At 38.1% G+C, this 19,855-nt stretch overlaps 1 protein-coding gene across 1 annotated transcript in view; it reads left to right on the top strand.

Annotated features, from left to right (window-relative positions):
• The first annotated feature begins 2,375 nt into the window (after positions 1-2,375).
• The window catches only part of pkaap (A-kinase anchoring protein pkaap), a 392,730-nt gene continuing 375,250 nt past the window's right edge, over positions 2,376-19,855 (top strand). Inside the window, exon 1 of the mRNA XM_090388075.1 lies at positions 2,376-2,760. Within this exon, the coding sequence (XP_090244201.1) occupies positions 2,736-2,760 (25 nt within the window). The 5' untranslated portion in view covers positions 2,376-2,735. The remainder of the gene's footprint in view (positions 2,761-19,855) is intronic.

The following is a 19,855-nucleotide window of genomic DNA, read 5'->3' as shown; positions in this document are numbered from 1 at the left end:
GATAAGCTAAAAAGAATAATGGATACAGTTTTCCTCTTCTATCACAAAAGACACTAGCAGTAAAATTATTTGGCAAAAAATTTGACAACTAAAGGGCAAATTTTTATCGGTTTCTGCTCCAATTTTAACCAATGATGGAGAAGAAATATCTTCAACACAAGAAATAGTTAACGCGCTTGCAGAGACTTTCTCTGAAACTTCCGCACACTACAGATTACTTTCTACAAATTAAAGCCATAGCAGAAAAATATAAGATAAATTTCCAAACTACCCAGTCTCTCTAGCCTACAATCAACCTTTTCGTCTTTTTGAACTCCAAACAGCATTAAACAGATCACCAAATAGCGCTGCTGGAGCTGTTGGAATCTATTATGTAATGCTGAAACATCTGAACAATATAGCTGTGATACCAATTTTCAGCAATGGGGAAAGAAACCCATGCCAGATGAAATTATTAAACAGATACATAAAGGCCATGCCTCAACAATGCTCAACGCTGTATAATATATACAGATGGTTTGAAAACAGACTCTTCTGTTTGGTGCTGCAGCTGTCTTTTCCTCTTTTCTATATCACTACCAGTTGAGTGTATCAATTACACTGCAGAATTATACGCAATAAAATTAGCCCTACAAAATATAAACACTTCCCACAATACTAGCAGTATAATACACACAGATTCCATGAGGGCACTGTCTGCATTAGACAATAAACTTTCAATATCGCATCCCATCATAAAACAAAAAAATTTTTCCTGCTTAAATCACCTACGAAGTAAGAATCATGCAGTGTTATTTTACTGGATCCCAGGGCACTCTGGTATCACAGGTAATGAGAGAGCAGATCAGGCAGCCAAACCAATCAGTACAATACCATTACATTACTAAGTACAATACATAGATTATTTGAAGTGCATTAAAAAAATCTATACAATTCAGTGGTCTGAAATCTGGAGGTCACAAACGAACAACAAATTGCTCGATATCAAAGAGGAACCAGCACCATGGAAATCTAGCTTCAGGCAAAACAGACATGAAGAGGTTGTGCTAGCAAGATTACGCATAGGGTATACACATCCAACCCATATATATCTACTCAAGCAGGATGTTCCACCTCGATGTACGCATTGTACTTTACCACTTACCGTCAAGCATATACTCTTAGATTGTAAGCACTATTCCTATTTCCGAAAAAAATAGTTTCCTTTCACTGTCACGACTGAAAGAGCCTCTATCGCTTACCCATATTATTGGAAACAATGAGAATTTAAATGAACTATTTACCTTTCTTAAGCAGATACAAATATATGATTTTCTATGATGACAAACTGGAACGAAATTTTATATAAAAACATGTCATATGAACAGGCACATTTTGGCCCTAGTTGCCCTTGTACCCCAAAAACACCAATACCATTACCTTGCTATCACTGGTCAATCTACGTGAAACAATAACTCTTGAAAATCTCATTGGTGATAAGGCAAATATTTCAGAATATTTTATCTTCCTCAGGCAACCCGGGCTTTTTAATCAGCTCTGATTTCAGAATTTTTTATGACTTTATGGAAATTTCTCATCTCTTTATATAATAAATGAATAGGCACATTATAGCCGTAGCAGCATATGTGCCATTAAACCTCCATAACAACAACAACAACAAAAATGTTCTACGTTATGCGTCATAATAAAGGTTCAATTTACAGTATTGCAAAATATATAAAAAATATATTTACCTTCTCTGAGAGACTAGAAACTTGTTATTGGTGTTTTCTTATATGAAACATAGTAATTGCACCTGAACTGTGGTTTCTATTTTTCTAAAGATCACCGAATGATAATTTCGCCTCAAGAGAAAAAGTAATTATAGCCCTACCAGTGGCGTAGCTACCATGTAGGCAGGCAAGGAAATTTCCTCCAGCCCCGGGCCTTTTAGGGGCCTGGCGTTTTTGGCTGTCTCCTGTTTTTGCAATTTTCATTAATTAAGTAGGAGCCCGAACGTATTCTTTGCCTTCTGACCCGAAAAAGGGTAGCTACGCTAGTGAGCCCTACTCAAGCACTGTTTTATGAAATAACATTATCGTTACTATTATTAGGATGACCTCCAATGGCCAGGGAGATAAAAATTACATCTCCCTGCCTTTAATAGCTAGGTCCTCACAATTCCCAATTTTTCTTCTCCCGAGTGCATTTTGTCCATGTATTTCGTCATCGGAAACATTTTATCATCCTCATCCCTGAAAATCCGATTACCCTGTTTTTGCTGGATTCCACTACGCATCATTTAGGTATTTTAATAAGAAACGTTCAGAGTGCCCTCTGCGCTTGGAGTAAAATTTTTATATTGTTAAGGTTACCTAGGTTTGTGGTGACTTGTGCTGTTACTTGCGGTTCATTTTGAAACTTGATGGAAATATCAGTAATGAAGCTCGTTTATCAAAGTCCAGAAAGATTGACAAATTATCTGGACTTCTATAATTTACCTTCGACGCTAAGAAGAGCGTTTAATGATAAAATAATTAGTTATTTAGGCTTAAGGTGTTCAGCTGTAGAGGTGGGGCAGGTAGTCGTAAAGATGTAGTAGAACATTAAAACTTCTTGTTTATATATAAAAAATGTACAGTACAGTAAATATAGTTACAGCAATCCGCAGTTCTTGTGTTTTATAGCTGTTTGGTTTTTTCTATAAGGTAACATATTTATTGGGAATTCAAGCTTTTTTTTTTTCTTTTTGAGAAATGCCCCTGTTTAAGCGTAAAGCAGGTAAGTGGAAAGGAAGTTCTCTGTTATTATTGGTATTTACTTGAAATGTCAAGGAATTATAAGAGTTGTTGAATGTGTTTTAATTAATTCAGCTGCTGTATGAATAAAGGCTGTCGTTATAATTTTTCTACGCCTGCATAAATATAGATAAGAAATATCAGTTTTTGCTACTTAAGTTCATTTACGTACATGCTATTGAACGAGCATGCATCTACCATCACACTTAATTACATGAACTTAATTTTAAGCTACTTGATCATTCCCTCTTCCCCCAAGTTGTTATTTTGAGTTTAATAAAGCCCGAAGAATACTGTTAGCGAATTGTTTTAGGAAGCAGTAATAATACGAGGGTGACCGTTAACTTGCTTTCAAACGAACCAAATGAAACGTAACATTCAATATACATGTGTGATAAGGTAAAACCTCTTAAATGCATGCGATTCTGTTTTCCAATTTTGTTTGTTTATTGGGTCGCTATTACAGTGACACTCAATTACTTCTCAAAATTTTATTGACATTTTGATATTTGATTTATGGTCGTTTTACTGAAATTAATTTATATTAATCTCACAGTTATTCTGTTATCCCCATGTAAAAATTTTGAACGTTATAAACGTATTTGAAAATGGCAAATTACACAGTGTACCCAGTACAGAGTGCATTAAACAGGCTTTAAGAATTTGAAAAATAGTTTGCAGTTAGGCAGCTTTTAAGAAACTAGTTCTTAATGTCCAGTGTATTATCAAATGATTCTATTAAGAAAACCAACATGTAGTTTTATGTGGTGTTAACACCAGCTGTGGTGGAATATTTAAAAAAGGAAAGGTATGTTTATTATAAGCTGAATAATGAATTAACTGAAAATAAGGACATGGTATCAGCTGTTCAGTAGTCAAAATACACAAATTCTTTAATCAGCTGGAACTCAAAAATTAGGTAGAGGTGGTTTGTGGAATAAAGGTGATTTCAGTAAAATTTTTTGTCTATTTCTTTATTATACTGTCACTAAGAAAGCATGAAATATTTTACTTTGTATGAGTTCAGTATTAAATATTATTTGCACATTGGCCTTCACTGTTTCCTAAAGAACGGGTTTTAATTATTATCAAACTGAGCAGTTAGAATAATTTCTGCAGTCTACTTATTGGTTGTTGTATACATGGACACGTATGCACCAAACAAAATGGTGACGTGCTAAGCAGCATGGAAACTAAGTCCATGAAGTATCAGTATATTATTCCTGGAATTGCACATATTCTTTGCTTTGCCTATTTGATGGACATAAAACCACAGTTTGAGATATACAATGTAACCATCACCCAAGAATGGCCAACTCGGTCACATTGTAAAAAAAAAAACAAACATTACTTCCTTTTAACTTTAATGCGAAGAATTGGTATTTATTTATTTATCTTTAATTGGTCAATTTGGGATTTCCTCTGATTTTCTACCCAGGTCAGAACCTGTTTTACTAAAGACTTTTCTATGTATACTTTGTTCAAATTTTATTTCTTTCTTGAAACACCAGAGAAGTGTTAAGAAATAAACCATGACTCTGGGTAAAAAATAAAATATATTTTCTGAAGCAGTAGTAGTGCCCCTTATCTCCATTTACACGTACTAATTTATGCAAATTAGTACATGTAAATATCTAAAGTAGCCATTTTCTAACTGATTAGTAATAATGCAAAGTATAGCACATATATAGCTTTTGAGGAAACATACCTTGAGAGATATTTAACTGTTAAGGTGATGTGATCATCCACAGATAAGCTAACATAAGCAAATTTCTTATTGATTTCATAAATGCGTTGTTCACTTCTAACACTATTTAACTTGTGTTACTTTGTATTTCTACAGAATAAAGCTCTACCGTTGGACACAAAACTAATCTTTTTTTTAGTATTAACACTATGAAACATTTAATAAACTCCAAAATTTACTTCCTTTAAATGCAACATATTTACTTATAATTACATTTAACACTGTTCATGTATATTGTTACTACTCTACTATAATACTCTCTTTTCATAACTACATTAAGTGCTCCACTTGCTATTGCAAATTTTTACATATAACATGATTCTGAAAATACTACATTAAATTACAGCTAAACTAACAATGTTTAGTTGCTGATGTTCACTTGGTAACACCAGTATTAGTATTGGTAACACCTGTGAGTTTAACTTCTGTTCCAGGAAAATTAATGGAGGCACTAGTTAAAGAAGCACTGAAGGATCATTTAGACAAGACTTCAGTTATAGCTCCGACACAGCATGGTTTTGTTAAGGGGAAGTCTTGCCTGACCAATTTGATTGGATACTATGATGCAGTCACAAAGGAACTGGATGCAGGGAATAACTTTGATATTATATACTTGGATCTTAGAAAGGCTTTGATACTGTTGCACATGGAAGAGTGCTGCACAAATTGGAGCAGTGTGACATTGGAGACAAATTGCTGCTGTGGATAAAGGGGTGGCTGAGGTGGAGAAGACAGAGTGGTAATCAATGGACACTGCTCGTCGTGGACTAATGTTATTAGTGGAGTCCCTCAGGGCTCAGTGTTGGGTCCATTATTGTTTTCTGTATTTATAAATGATATTGATGATGGTATATCAAGCTTAATGTTGAAGTTTGCAGACGATACAAAGGTAGGCAGGGTTGTCAAGGACACTACTGACACTATGCTGCTGCAACAGGATCTGGAAAGGTTAAGCAGATGGGCTGAGAGGTGGCAAATAAAGTTTAACATTGACAAATGTAAAGTACTACACATGGGAAACAGCAACCCCAGAGCAACGTATCAACTTTGTGGTACTACACTGACAGTGGTAGAGAATGAAAGGGACCTGGGGGTGATTGTGCAGGCAGATATGAAGTTCTCTGAGCAGTGCAGACGGGCTGCAAGAGTAGCTCATGGTGTATTGTCAATGATATATAGGAATTTTTCTAGCAGGGATAAGGAGGTGATTATTCCCTTGTATAAGGCAATGGTCAGGCCACACCTAGAGTACTGTATACAGGTCTGGAGGCCTCATTTCAAGAAGGATGTAGAGCTGCTGGAACGAGTACAGAGAAGGGCAACAAGATTAGTGAATGGAACAAAGGGGGTGCTCTTACGAAGAAAGGCTTAAGTTTTGCAAATTAGTGTCTGGAGACTAGGCACCAGCGAGGTGATCTGATAGAGGTGTATAAAGCCTTGAATGGTTTGAGCATGCTCAATGCTGATGGGATTCTTCCTCTCGCTCAGAATAATCACCTGAGAGGGCATAAATTCAAATTGAGGAAAGACAGATGTAGGATAGACGTGCGGAAATTTGGCTTTAGCCAGCGGGTGGTTGGTTGGTGGAACAGACTTCCATCCCTTGTCGTGGAAGTTGATAGCTTAAATAAGTTTAAGGCTCAGCTGTACAGGTATTTCGAACGAACAGAGGGGTGAAGTGGGTTTTTTTTTTTTTTTTGGCTGATGCTGCATAAGCTTGCTTTCTTGCATCAAATGCCTCTACTAATGCTAATGCTATTATTTGTTTCCTTCCCCATGGGTCAAAAGAGACCACTCAGGGCCAAAAAGAGTCATCACTGGATCGAACCATTATGGACACAGCCATATTCATTGCCTTTCACTGCACTCATTCCAACACCACTTGATATTACCACCCAAGTGGTGAGGAGATGACCTAGTGGTGTTTCTGATCCTCCAAATTAGCACCATTGGGATCCAACACTTAAGCATAGGTTCCATATAACATAATAGGAATGTGCCATATTTGCCAGGCCATGTAACCTGTGGAAAATTAGAAAGGGAGATCTTGGTGGTTGAGGAGCTTAAGAGTATGTCTTATAGTTTTACTTTGGCGCCTGCTTCGACAAGATGGTCAGTCCCAGGGAGGCTCACCCAGGATCAGTAGGCTAGTGGGTTTGCCTGCAAGGTTCAACTATGTTGATACCGTGATCTACCCCTACCACAGTGCTCATCGTGTCAGATGCAACTTACGGTCCATCATTTTCTGATTGATTGTCCCTTTCAACCGTCCAGTCAAACTTTTCAGTCTTTTTCCACATTGAATATATCACCTGATATCCCTTTTGCTCTTGATTTATCTCATTTCTTAGGAAATGAAGCAAATATTGAAGAACTTTTATTGTATCTAAAACATATTGGCTTGTACAGAAGCATATAATTTAACATTTCTAACAATATGCTTATGAATTAAAGAATTTGGCCTTAGTAGCCTTGTGTTACTAGACCCAATAGCAGCAACAACAACCATGGCCTACCATTATGGTCTGGGGCACGGATTGGGCATGATGTCTGGGTAACCCTGGCATCCCACTTTTGTTACCAGCTGATGTCCTTTGTGCTTCTGTGTTGGGTAGGGAGGCTAGGAACTGAAACAAAATAAAACTATTATGAATCCTGATAATCTAAATTCTCTTTTTGGGACCCCAACATTATTATTATTATCATTACCCATATGGTGCAAGGAAGCCTGAGGCTTATGCTGCACTAGCCAAAAAAAAAAAAAATTCCGAACTACCCTCTGAGAGAGTGTCAGAAGTAGAAGGGAATCATCAAGAAAGAGAATGATGATATCCATTTCGGGACCCTGGGTGTGCCAAGCCCATACTCACTAGATGTGGGCCCCTGGGATTTCCTTTCAGAAGATTATAACATTGAAACAGAGAATGTCACATCAGTGAATAGAACTGAAAGTAAGAGGGCTGTTCAATAAAGAACAATCATAATTTTTTTTCACAATATACCTTTATTAATCATCCATATTTTGGTTCTTTTCAAAGTAGTCCCCATTTGATGAGCACTTACTCCAATGTTTCAACCATTCTTCAGACACATGGTGGAAGCCATTTCTGACATACATTTGAGAATTGCTTCTGATGTCTTTTAAACTTCTAACAACTGGAAACATTTTCCTCACAGCTACTTTAACTTTGGAAATAATAATAAAAAAAATGCAGTTTGCAAGGTCAGGATTGTAGGGTAGATGAGGAACACAGTTATGCAAATCTGATTGTCCTCCCAGTCTATAGAAGATGCTAGCAGCGGCCAAAGCTGCAATTCCACAATCTACCTGTAGCCATCATAGGCACTGTTCTTTTTGGTGGAACGATGAATTCAGCAAAGTCAAAAAAAGAGAAGCATATGGCCTAAAATCTGTTCTGGAAATTTTCTACTGCTGATATTCTTTTAATTATGAAAAAGTTGAGCAAAAGCCCAGTACATTTGATCTGCAGCAATTATAGATAATGCAAAAGCTAAAAAGAATTTTAGATGCATTTTACTTCAGCCATTAATAAAAATGCAGATGACTCAGTAATATGGAATAAAATCAGACAATTTATTGGCAAACCCCTAGCCATTCCAACTCCAATGATACAGTGGCATGGACAAGACTTAACCACTGCTGATGAAATTACAAATGCCGTAAGTGAAACCTTTGCACAATCATCATCTGCATATTACAACCAGGGCTGTACTTACACTTCTCGGGGCCCGAGGCGCTTAGCTCCTGCGGTGGCCCTCTTTTAGGATACCAGTCCCCAAAAAAAAAAAAAACAACTTGCATATATAAATAATATCAAAAATTGCATTACAAAAATATTATAAAAATATCCACATCTTTTTGTTAGCAATATATAATAGCAGGTGCATTATAAAACAGCAATGCAAAAACTAAATTATGAGTTCATACAATTTATGTGCAAAAATATTTTTTTTCTTGGTATTGCCTTGCCGAAAATATCTATTAAATCATCGTAATTAATGCTGTTTACTAGTTCAGATGGCCGACCGGGCTAGCCGAGTGGGTAAAGTACCTGCCCGGTAACCCAAAGGTCGCGGGTTCGATTCCCGCCTCGGGCTTGGATCAAAGTACTGCAAAAACCTTGGGAGGTGCAATATGGCCACAGAAGCCGATGCGCCAACAACTACCAAATCAAAAAAAAAAAAAAAAAAAAACTAGTTCAGATTCAATAAATAACACTGACAAATTACCCATTTTATCTTGAATTAAACTATTCCTCAAATAGTTCCCCTCGACGTGGGCACCTGTACGTGGTGAGGGGACCTCCCAGTGATGCTGCTGGCTTTCCAGATTAGCATCACTGGGATCTAACGTCCATACCTTGGTTCCAGGGTTACATCGTTGGAATCCGGCGTGTGCAGCCGTGCGCTGCAACCCATGGAATTCGGAAAGGGGATCCTGGTGATTGAGGGGCCCAGCCTTAATACACCACTTTGGCCCTTACTTCGACAAGACAGGTGGTCCCGAAATGGCCCGGCTGGGATCAATTGGCGGGTGGTTCTTACTGCTAGGGTCAACTGCATTCCAGTAAGTCTCCCTCCCTCTTGTCTTAGGATGGGATAAAAGGCTTAATGGAAACGTGGGTATGGTGCTCCTAAGCAAACTTGGCGTCCCATTCGTGTACGCAGTACCTGCTAGTTCACGAGTGAGCATCCCCTCGTAGGGCTCAGTGGTGGGTGAGGTACTTAGGGCATCGGAAATTATCTTACTCATATGAGTAATTTAAATTCTATTTCTTCTGGGGCCCTAACAAGGCCTCTACCTAATCGAGACGATCAGGCAACACCTCTGTCAAAAGAGCCAGGACTGAGAATAAAACACAATCTGTAACATTGCTTTTCCTCATTCTCCATTTTACCGGAGAGCAGTCAATTGAAAAGATGTCATCCTTCTTTATCCAGAAAGGATTAGAAGGGTTGGCAGGATCACCTAAATCTGTAAAACGACTTGTTTTGGCAACCTTTTGGTTGAAGCTACAACTATGAAACAGGCGGAAAAAATCCTGAAAGCCACATCAATAGGAACAATACCTATCACTGTAACCCCCCACAAAACTTTGAACTCTTCACGAGGTGTCATTTCAGAGTGGGACCTTCATGTCTCTGAAGAAGAGATCTACTCTGAATTGAAAGAACAAGCAGTGCGAAAGGATGGGAATCTCGTCCTTACCCTAGTTCCCATCCTAACATTTAACACCCCACGGCCTCCGAGTTCCATCAAGGCACTTAACAAGAACAAGCAGTGACGACTGTCAAAAGAATATCAAGGTGAAAAGATGGGAATCTCATCCCTACCCTAGTTCCCATCGTAACATTTAACACCCCACGGCCTCCAAGTTCCATCAAGGTACTTAAACTGCCCAGTGAGGATTTATATTCCAAACCCACTGAGGTGTTTTAAATGCCAAAAATATGGCCACTCACAAATTGCTTGTCGTGATAACCCTGCCTGTGCTGGATGTGGTGCGAAAGATCACGAGAGCAAGGAATGTTCCGCTTCCAAACCGATCTGTGAATTGCCAAGGAGAGCGCCCTGCTTACTCCAGATCATGCCAGCGGTGGAAGGATGAAAAAGAGATCCAAAAACTAAAAGCTTTTCTAGCCTCTGGGTAGAGCTGAATATCTTCTACCCAGAGGCTAGAAAACGCATAAAACCAATAAAAAGTGGGAAGCCGTCATATGCCCAGAAGGTTTCTGCAAAGTGCACTATCGGTACGCAAACTGAGATGACTGTACCACCAAGAGAGTCATTCACTCCGATTGCACGCCCACCAAAAAACACATTCAGTTGCCACTCCTATATCCGTACCTCCTAGTGCTCTACCAAAACCAAGTGGTAAAGAGTCACCAGTAATAACAGAAACAATGGATGTAGAGGACAGGAAGGTACTGGCTGAATCAGTCTTGGAACTCTTTGTGGAGGAAGAAATGGACACGGGACAGCATCCATTCTTCCCCAAAATATATAAATCCAAGACTGACAAAAGTAAGCCCTCAGCACCTTGGAAGCGCCTGATGGACCCACCAAGCCAAAATAATGGCTAAATTGCTACAATGGAATTGTCGTGGATTCCGGCAAAATACTTATAAAATCAAGGCCCTCCTGCAAAAGCATGAGCCAGTTTGCTTTTGCTCACAGGAGACTTATCTAAAGGCAAATGATGATCCCACCATGCATATCATCACAATTTTTTGTAAGGATAAAATTGCGGATGGTCCTGCTCATGGAGGAATGGCTATCCTTGTAGGCAACCAGACCCCAGTTCAGGCCTTGCTACTCACAACCAGCATAGAGGCTGTTGCAATTTCCCTTACAGTGGGATTTCTGTTAACTGTCTGTTCAATTTATTTGCCGCCTGGGACTGACATCTCCCAGGAAGACCTTGATGATCTTGTAATGCAGTTGCCTCCCCCTTTCTTACTTCTCGGGGATTTTAATGGACATAACACCCTGTGGGGTAGTGCATCAATAGAAGGGTACGAGTCATAGAGTGTATGCTAAATGACAATGACCTTTCCCTTCCAAATATTGGAACAAACACCTTCTTCCATATGCCTACCTGTATGTTTTCTGCCATTGATCTCTCTATCTGCTCCCCTTCTCTACTCCCTTCACCCACTTGGGAAGTGGAGGAGAACCCATATGGAAGTGATCACTTCCCTGTGATAACCTCGTTACACAGTGGGAGACCATGTCTTCCTTTCAAGTTAATACCTCGTTGGAAGACTGATCAGATTGACTTGGACTACCCTCCAACATCAAGCAAATTTTGACCTCAGTACCGTTCAGTCAGGAGCCTATCAATGATGCAGTGATGTACATCACAGAAAATATCGTCTAAGCAGCTGCAAATGCTATCCCATAAAATCTGCCTGGTTTCCACCATTTCCCAAATCATAGTGGAATTCCCAATGCGCAGCAACAAAAAAGGCTCAAAACGAAGTGGGAGATATTCCGCCGATATTCTACCACGACCAATCTTATAGCCTTTAAACGCACATGAGCCAAAGCACGTTACATCCGCTGTCAGGGTCAAAAGGAATCGTGGATCTGTTTTACTTCTTCAGTTACTCAGTCCACTAGTACTAAGTTGGTCTGGGATATAATCCGGAAAATGAAGCGAAAATATACATCCCACACTTCTTCAATCCTAGATTATAATGGATGCACTATTGCAGATCCAACTGCAATAGCCAATTTTCTTGGGGAAACATTCTCTAACATCTCTGCAACATCTTCGTATTCACCAGAGTTCCTGGTCCTGAAACATAAAATCGAAAAACAGGCACTTAATTTTAAGTGTAAGAGCGTTTATCCCTACTACAGGTCATTCACCATACAGGAACTGAAAAGCGCTCTCATTCTTTCCAAAGCAAGTGCTGTTGGAACAGATGGCAACCATTATGAAATGATTAAGCATCTTTCACCAAAATCTATGGATCATCTGCTCCTCTATAACAGAATCTTTATTGAAGGGCAGTTTCTGGATTCCTGGTGCTAGGCAACCAATCTTGCTTTTGCTAAGCCAGGAAAGGATCCAAAAGTCACTACTAATTATCATCCTATTGCTCTGACTAGCTGTCTGTGCAAAATCCTAGAGAAAATGGTTAACTCTCATTTAATGTGGCATTTAGAATCGAATGACCTTCTTTCTAACATCCAGTGCGGCTTCCGAAGGAACCGATCCCTTCTGGACCATCTTATTAGATTTCTAACATCCATCCGGGATGCTTTCCTAAAACGTGAACATTTGGTGTCTGTATTCTTTGACATGGAGAAAGCGTATGACACAACTTGGAGATTTGGCATCTTAAAAGATCTGCATAGCCTTGGTCTTAGAGGGCATCTCCCCATTTTTATTAAAACTTTTTAGCCAATCGATCTTTCCAAGTTTGTGTGGGATCCTCACTCTCTCGTTCCTTCAGCCAAGAGGAGGGAGTACCACAAGGATCAGTTTTAAGTGTCATGCTTTTCGCCCTCAAAGTAAATTCCATCACAGAACAACTTCCTCCAACTGTAAACAGTGCCCTCTATGTTGATAACTTTAGCATATTTTGTCAGTCATGCAAAATGAGAAAGATAACTGCAAAAATCCATTGATCGCCTAAATTCGTGGGCCTTGTCTAATGGATTCAGGTTCTCGCCGCAGAAGACCGTTTGCATACGCTTTTGTCGTAAGCGCAATCTTCATGCTGAACCTGAATTAAGGCTTGGGCAAAATGCTATTCAAGTAGTGGCGGACACAAAATTCTTGGGACTCGTATTTGATAAAAAGCTGACCTTTCTGGATCACAACTGTCAACTCTGTACAAAATGCACAAGAGGCTTGAATATTCTCCGCTCTCTCTCTCTCTCTCCTCTACATCTTGGGGTGTGGACCGATGCACCCTTCTACAGCTTTACCGTGCGCTTGTACGATCCAGAGTAGATTATGGGTCCCTGGTATACAATTCGGCCAGAGACAGTGTACTTCGATGGCTGGATCCTGTCCATCATCAGGCTCTCCGCGTCGCTATTGGAGCATATCGAACATCTCCTCTCCAGAGCTTATACGTCAAAGCAAACGAACCACCGTTATTGCTCCGACGCAAGCAGTTGTCTCTAAAGTATGCTTTAAAACCGAAATCCCTGCCAGACCATCCTACGTGGCCATTCGTTTTTGAGCCGTGATGGAGAAATTTGTACAACATCCGTAAGACTGCCAATCGTCCTTTATGTATGTGTCTCCAAGAGCTATTCAAAGAACTTAAGATCAAGGTTGCCCAAACACCAAAGCAACCCCTTCCATCCTGGCATGCTCATGTTCCAGCATGTGACTTGTCCCTTAGAAATTGGGGAAAGTCGGACATTCCATCATCTGTCTACCTGCAGCTTTATTCAGCACACTGAGCTGACCATTCTGACTTCGTGCCAGTTTACACAGATGGCTCGATGTTGGAATCATATGTGGGATCTGCTGCTGTCTTTACAGACACCACTACATCGGAGCAGATTCTCTCTGAATGTAGTATATTTACTGCAGCGTGTTACAGGCTTTATAACTGTGAGATATAATTATCATCCAGTTCTGTCTTGCATTCAGCAGAAGATTCACTTTCTTCATGAACATGAATATGATATCCGCTTCTGCTGGATTCCCAGCCACATTGGGATTAGGGGAAATGATTTGGCTGACACAGCAGCCAAATCAGCAATTCCCAATAATAATCGCCGCCTGTCAGTCCCCTATACAAACTACAGGCAAATAATACACCAAAGGATCTACTCCCAATGGCAGGATTCGTGGAATAGACAGACTACGAATAAATTATATCGTATAAAGCCTATAATTGAACCATGGCAGTTGAGTCTGTGCAGGAATGGTAAGGAGGAAGTTGTTCTTGCCCGTACCCGCATAGGACATAGTCATTTGATACAATTTGATACAATCGTATTTGCTGAGGGCTGATGATCCTCCTATGTGTGAGTCCTGTGACACAATTCTATCAATCAGACACATTTTAATTGACTGTCCAGTTTTTAGCAATATACGTTTTACCGCTTTTAACCATCTGACTGAGCCGTATACATTCATTCAGATTTTATCCGACAATGACCATATGTCTGCTATTTTTAGCTTTTTGAAATCAGTAAACCTTTTTACTCATATTTAAAAAATCTACCTTGTTATTGTTACTACGACTTGTTATTGTTATACTTGTTTTTATACCTTGACTAGTGGCCTAATTTTTACTTTCAGTGGCCTAATGAATTAGGCCACTGAAAGTTTTACTTTTTTATGAACAGGTTTTGGCACATTATAGCCTTAGTTGCTAATGCGCCAATAAAACCCAACCAACCTCAAATATTTTTTTACTTGTTTGAGAACACAAAATGACCGTTCCCCACTTGCGTTTGTGACAGGCAATTGTGAGAAATATTTTAAGAATTGTTTCATTTTCAGAATTGTTTTGACATTCTGAAATGTCGATCTAAATCCATCAGTGATATTGTATATATGTATATATTCAGTATTTGAAACATTTTCTTCTTTGGCATTGCTGCTGTTATGATTAATACCTTTTTAAATATTAATATATCATTGTTTTAATTACTGCTTCATTTAATTCATTGTTCATTGACAATTTCAGATTTTTAATTCAAATGAGATTATAGTAACAGCTTAAAAGTAATATAACTGATAATGATTCAATATAAAAATTTTACATTTGAATCAATTCATTTTAAGAGTGAAAACAAAAAGCTTTCAATAAAGGAAATGTATGCCACAGTCACAATAGATAAGGAAACATTACATAGATTTGATATTTAAATTTTTTGTTACAACACAATCAAAATTTCTTAAACTACAACACTACTTTCAGAGAGATAGATTTACTATATTTACTTCACCTATATTTACTTCAGTGTGTGTGCACTCCTACGTATCACACTTTAACTTTGCACATCAACAGTTAAACTAAATGTTACAGTTTTCAGGTCTCAGCTTATATAGATTCTCAAATCCATGGGTGGTCCAATTAAAATGTTTCTGCTGAGCGTATAAAATTTCCATATAACGAACGGATTTTGAGAGAGGCTGGGTACAAATGTCACCACCATAACAATATTGTTATGGTCGTGATGGTACAAATTGTTTGCACCTCTGGCCTTTAGGCAGTACAGCTGCTGCTGTAGAAAGCACGCATTAAGAGCTATAAGGACAGTGCCGGATTAAGGCATGGGCTAGCAGGGCCCTTGCCCAAGGTACCATTTTTTAAGGGGTGCCAAATTTTACAAATCATGAGAAAAAAAAAATATATATCCTTAGTAAAGGGGGTGCTGAAAGATCTTTCTGCCCAGGGCACGGAAATACATTGGTCCGGCACTGTATAAGGATTAACAATCCGCAATTTACTGTTCGTAATACATTTACAACCACCTCTCCCACGTGCTGTACTGAGAAGTCACACTGGTCATTGCTTCCTTGTATTCATAGCCAGTGGAAAAGATTAAGGCATATTCCCCATGCAGATAAAGGCGCCTCCGTAGCCAGGTGGGAAGGAGCAGCAGTGCGTAGCACATGCTTCTTGATTAGACCGGGGTTCGAGCCCGTCACCACCAAATACGGAGGATGCGGAAAGGTCAGGGAATGACCACCGCATATCCCGGAGCAATATGGCCTTAGTTACTAATGCTCCTAAAAACCAAACAACAACAACAACCATGCAGATAATATGCCATGGTCAACCTGTTCTACTGTTGCACTCTATTACAGAATTAGGAGAGTGATTTTCCTTTATTCTGGAAATTAATCTGTTCTTTCAGAGAAATGAGTCATCCATACTTTCAGTAAATTTCACCTGTCTCTGTTTACAATGTAAATATGGTAGGCACAAGTGGGCCCTAGTTTAGATTAGGGCTTTAAAAATTCCCTATTACAAAGGCCCCTCTATTGTGAAGCCTGAAGCATGCACCTATTTATAAGTACGGCTCTCGTCTACAACCTTTCCAAAAGTTCAAATCCCTGACTGAAAAATATATTTTCAGTCATTCACTATAGGTGTTCCTGCTAGACTGACAAAAAAAAAAAAAAAAAAAAAGTGCTGCAGTTCCAGATGGAATACCCTATCAAATGATTCTAAAACTCAATGAGAAATCTTTACACACTTTCCAATTTCTGTATAGCGGAATCTACTCAGAAAACTGCTATCCAACTGCATGGTGCCACGGCATTGTCTTTGCTTTCCCCAAACCAGGAAAAGACCATATGAACCCAACTATCTATTGTCCAATTTTTCTAACAAGCTGCATAGAAAAAAAACCCTCAAAATAATGGTTAAAAGTAGACTATCTTGGTTTTTGAATACACAAAACTTAAGCATCTGTCAATGTGGATTTTGAAAATCCAGATCAACTCTGGACTGCTTGATAAAAGCAGAAGCTAATATTTGCAGTGCTTGCTTGTGCAATGAACATCTTGACTTAACATAGAGAAAGAATTTGATACAATCTGGAAATATGGCGTATTGTAAGATGTCTGTGGTTTGAGAGGATGTCTTCCACTCCTAATACCAAACTTCCTAAGCCGTAGAACCTTTCAAGTCAAATGTACCAAAACATATATTTGCAAATATTCAGACAAGAAGATTGAGTCCCATGGGGCTTGGTCCTTAGTGCTGCTCTGTTTGCCATAAGAATAAACTCTATTACACAATTCATACCAGACATCGCAAAAATGTATCATCTATGCAGATGATCTTAACATCTATCACTCACAGTATGACTGAGAGACTGCTTCAGTGCACAGAATTAAATAGAACATCAGCTGTGACATAGCATACAGTTGTGGGAAATAATAAAATCAAAATTGTCCAATCTGACTATTGTTTTTTCTCACTGTGGGATTGTCTATACAAAAACAAACTTAAGATAAATAAACCAGCTGACATAGCATACAATGTGGGATATAATATAATCCTGCAATCTTGTAATATAAATGCATACAGCCAATTACTCTCTACACTAGCCACAGTGTGAATGGGTATACATAGATGATTCTAAAATGGATGTTCATGTAGGTATTGCAGTATCTTTCCCAAATACATCTCAAGCACTCTCCACTGAATGTAGCAGTTATACTGCTGAGCTTGCTGCCACCTTGATTGCATTGAATTACATAGACATTCTCTTTCCAGAAATGTCTTTTACACATACACACACAGGTTTACTGAGTGCAATACAAGCCTTACAACATAAATGCAGTCTTAGCCACCCATTCCTATACCACGTTCAAACCTGATTGACAGAGAAAATCTGAGAAAAATTACATGAAGTAGTCTTTTCTTGGATTCCAGAACACATCTACGTCCCAGGCAATGAATGTGCTGATTGATTGCTGAAAAAAAAATCTAAGAAACTTAGATATAATTACAAATAATACAAATCTGCTGTAAAATGAGTATGTAAACAGCAGTGATTACACACACTTGGCAGAACTAGCTGAATAACAAACTGTTCCAAATTAAACCCAGTCTGAATCCATGAAAGTTAAGTGATTGAATGAATAGATGAGAAAGTTGTTCTAGCAAGAATACATATTGAACACACGCATTTAACACCTGCACTTACAAAAGACAAACCTCTGCAGTGTCCCTACTGTCATACACAACTGTCAAGCTCATTCTTGTAGAATGTTCCTTTCATCAAACGACCCAAAAAATAGTCTTTAATCTTAACAGGAAGAGGCAAGACTGCTGACCTTAACATGCCTAATAGGAGATGTAACTCAAGACAAAGTATTCATGTTTCTAAAAATAATAGATCTGTTTAATAGAATATAGTCATTACTAATACCTAATGAAATGATATCTTCAGTATCATTTGTTAGGCACAATAGCACCTAAAAAAACTCCAAACTACAACAACAACTGGTCTCTACCATATGCATTTAAGCTGAAGTACCTACTAGACCACTCTACATGGACCTGTTTTTGAGCCATGTTGGGAAAATTTTTATAATAGTCTTCAGACCTCGAATGGTACATTCCTTAGTTGTGTTCAAGGGCTACTCAGAGACCTACATGTTATGATAGACAAGATTGTCTGATCACCAAGACAACCTGGCATGCTCATGTACCAGCATGTGACCTCCTTAAGAACTTGATAAAGTCTGATATTCCATCTTTTGTGTCTACTGCCTTCGGCTTTATTCAGCACATTGAGCTGAGCATTCTGATTTCCAGTTTATATAATTATAACTAAAGTCTGAATCATGGCATATACGCTGCATGCTGTAGAGATAGCCTTTGATCAAATATGGACTTCTCAGTGCCAATGGATATTATGTACACATATTCTTTGGATATGCATATACTTCTAGGCTTTATCAGTGATGAGATACCCTATTCATCCTATCCTCACCCAGGTTCAGCAGATAATATTCTCATTCTCTCTCAATTTGATATCCACTTCTGCTGGATCCCCAGCCAAGTCGGGATTAGGGGAAATGATTTGGCTAATACTGCAGCCAAATCAGCATTCCTACAAAAAATCTTAGCATATTATCCATTACCATATACAGAAAGCAAATAATATGTATAATATATATTTAGACAAATATATTATTATTATTGTATTAGTTGGAGGAGTTGAACTGTCAGGTGTAATTACCATGGAAAAATTGAGAATACATGCATGGTAAAAACAGATAACCTGAAATAAAATGAAATTAAGGTTTAACATAAAAATAAACGATAGTACCTTTATTTTTAGAAAACTTTAAATAGAAAATTTGGTATTCGCCAAAACAGATCAACCCTAAATATACTAGTAAGACTAGAGAACTTCATTCGGAATGCATTCCTCAGATCACAACATCATGTAATGGTTTGCTTTGATATCAGTAAAGCATATGATTCCACATGGAAGTATGACGTTCTCCAAGAATTACATCACCATGGACTTCGAAGTCATCTACTGATTTTCATGCAGAACTTCCTGTTTTTTAATCCTCATAAAAAAAATTATGAGGATTAAAAGGTGGTTTTTTTGAAAATGGCTTGTGAACTTTACAGTTGACATTATGAAGACAAGAAATTAAAAACTGGAATCGATAACAGAAATTTCTAGAAACTAATATATTTTAAAGACAAAATGCACAGGGCATAATAGCATATGGATTTAAATAACTATATAATATCGGTGTAGATATACCATAGTTTACCCATAAATTAAACTACGTATGTGGTGTAAAGGCATTGTTTTGCCTTTACGCTGCCAAACGATGCCGTTACACTACATATGTAGTTGAATTTATGGGTAAGCTGTGGTATATCTACACCGATATTATATAGAAACTTATAACTTATTAGTCTAATCCAAGCAAAGGTAAAGAGATTTAAAAACAGTAAAAAGCAAGTAAACTTAAAAGAGAGACTTGAGATAGGCAAATTTGCAAGCAAACTTGCAGAAAAAGCAAAAAAGATATAAAACTAAATAATAGTGGCACCTGGAAATAAATTTTAAACCAGAATCTAGAAATTTCTAAGAGTAAAAAACATGTAAAAGAATGGGAAAAAAATTTTTTTGCAGAGATACATTAAGAAAAGGTGGCAACACAACTGACACATGACAAAACCAAACCAAAACTAAATCACCAATGAGATACAAATATAAAGTTATAATACTGGCACCTAGTGATAAAACTAGAAATAACTATAAACTAGAAAAATAAATAAAAATAAAAATTGCTATCAATAGTAATTCTGTTTCTAAATTTAATAACTGTAA

Source organism: Mastigoproctus giganteus, chromosome 13 (genome assembly GCF_048544385.1).
Source record: "Mastigoproctus giganteus isolate SK-2022 chromosome 13, ASM4854438v1, whole genome shotgun sequence".
Lineage (NCBI taxonomy): Eukaryota > Metazoa > Arthropoda > Arachnida > Uropygi > Thelyphonidae > Mastigoproctus > Mastigoproctus giganteus.
Note: the sequence above shows the minus strand (reverse complement) of the source record. Positions and strands in the feature narration are given on the sequence as shown.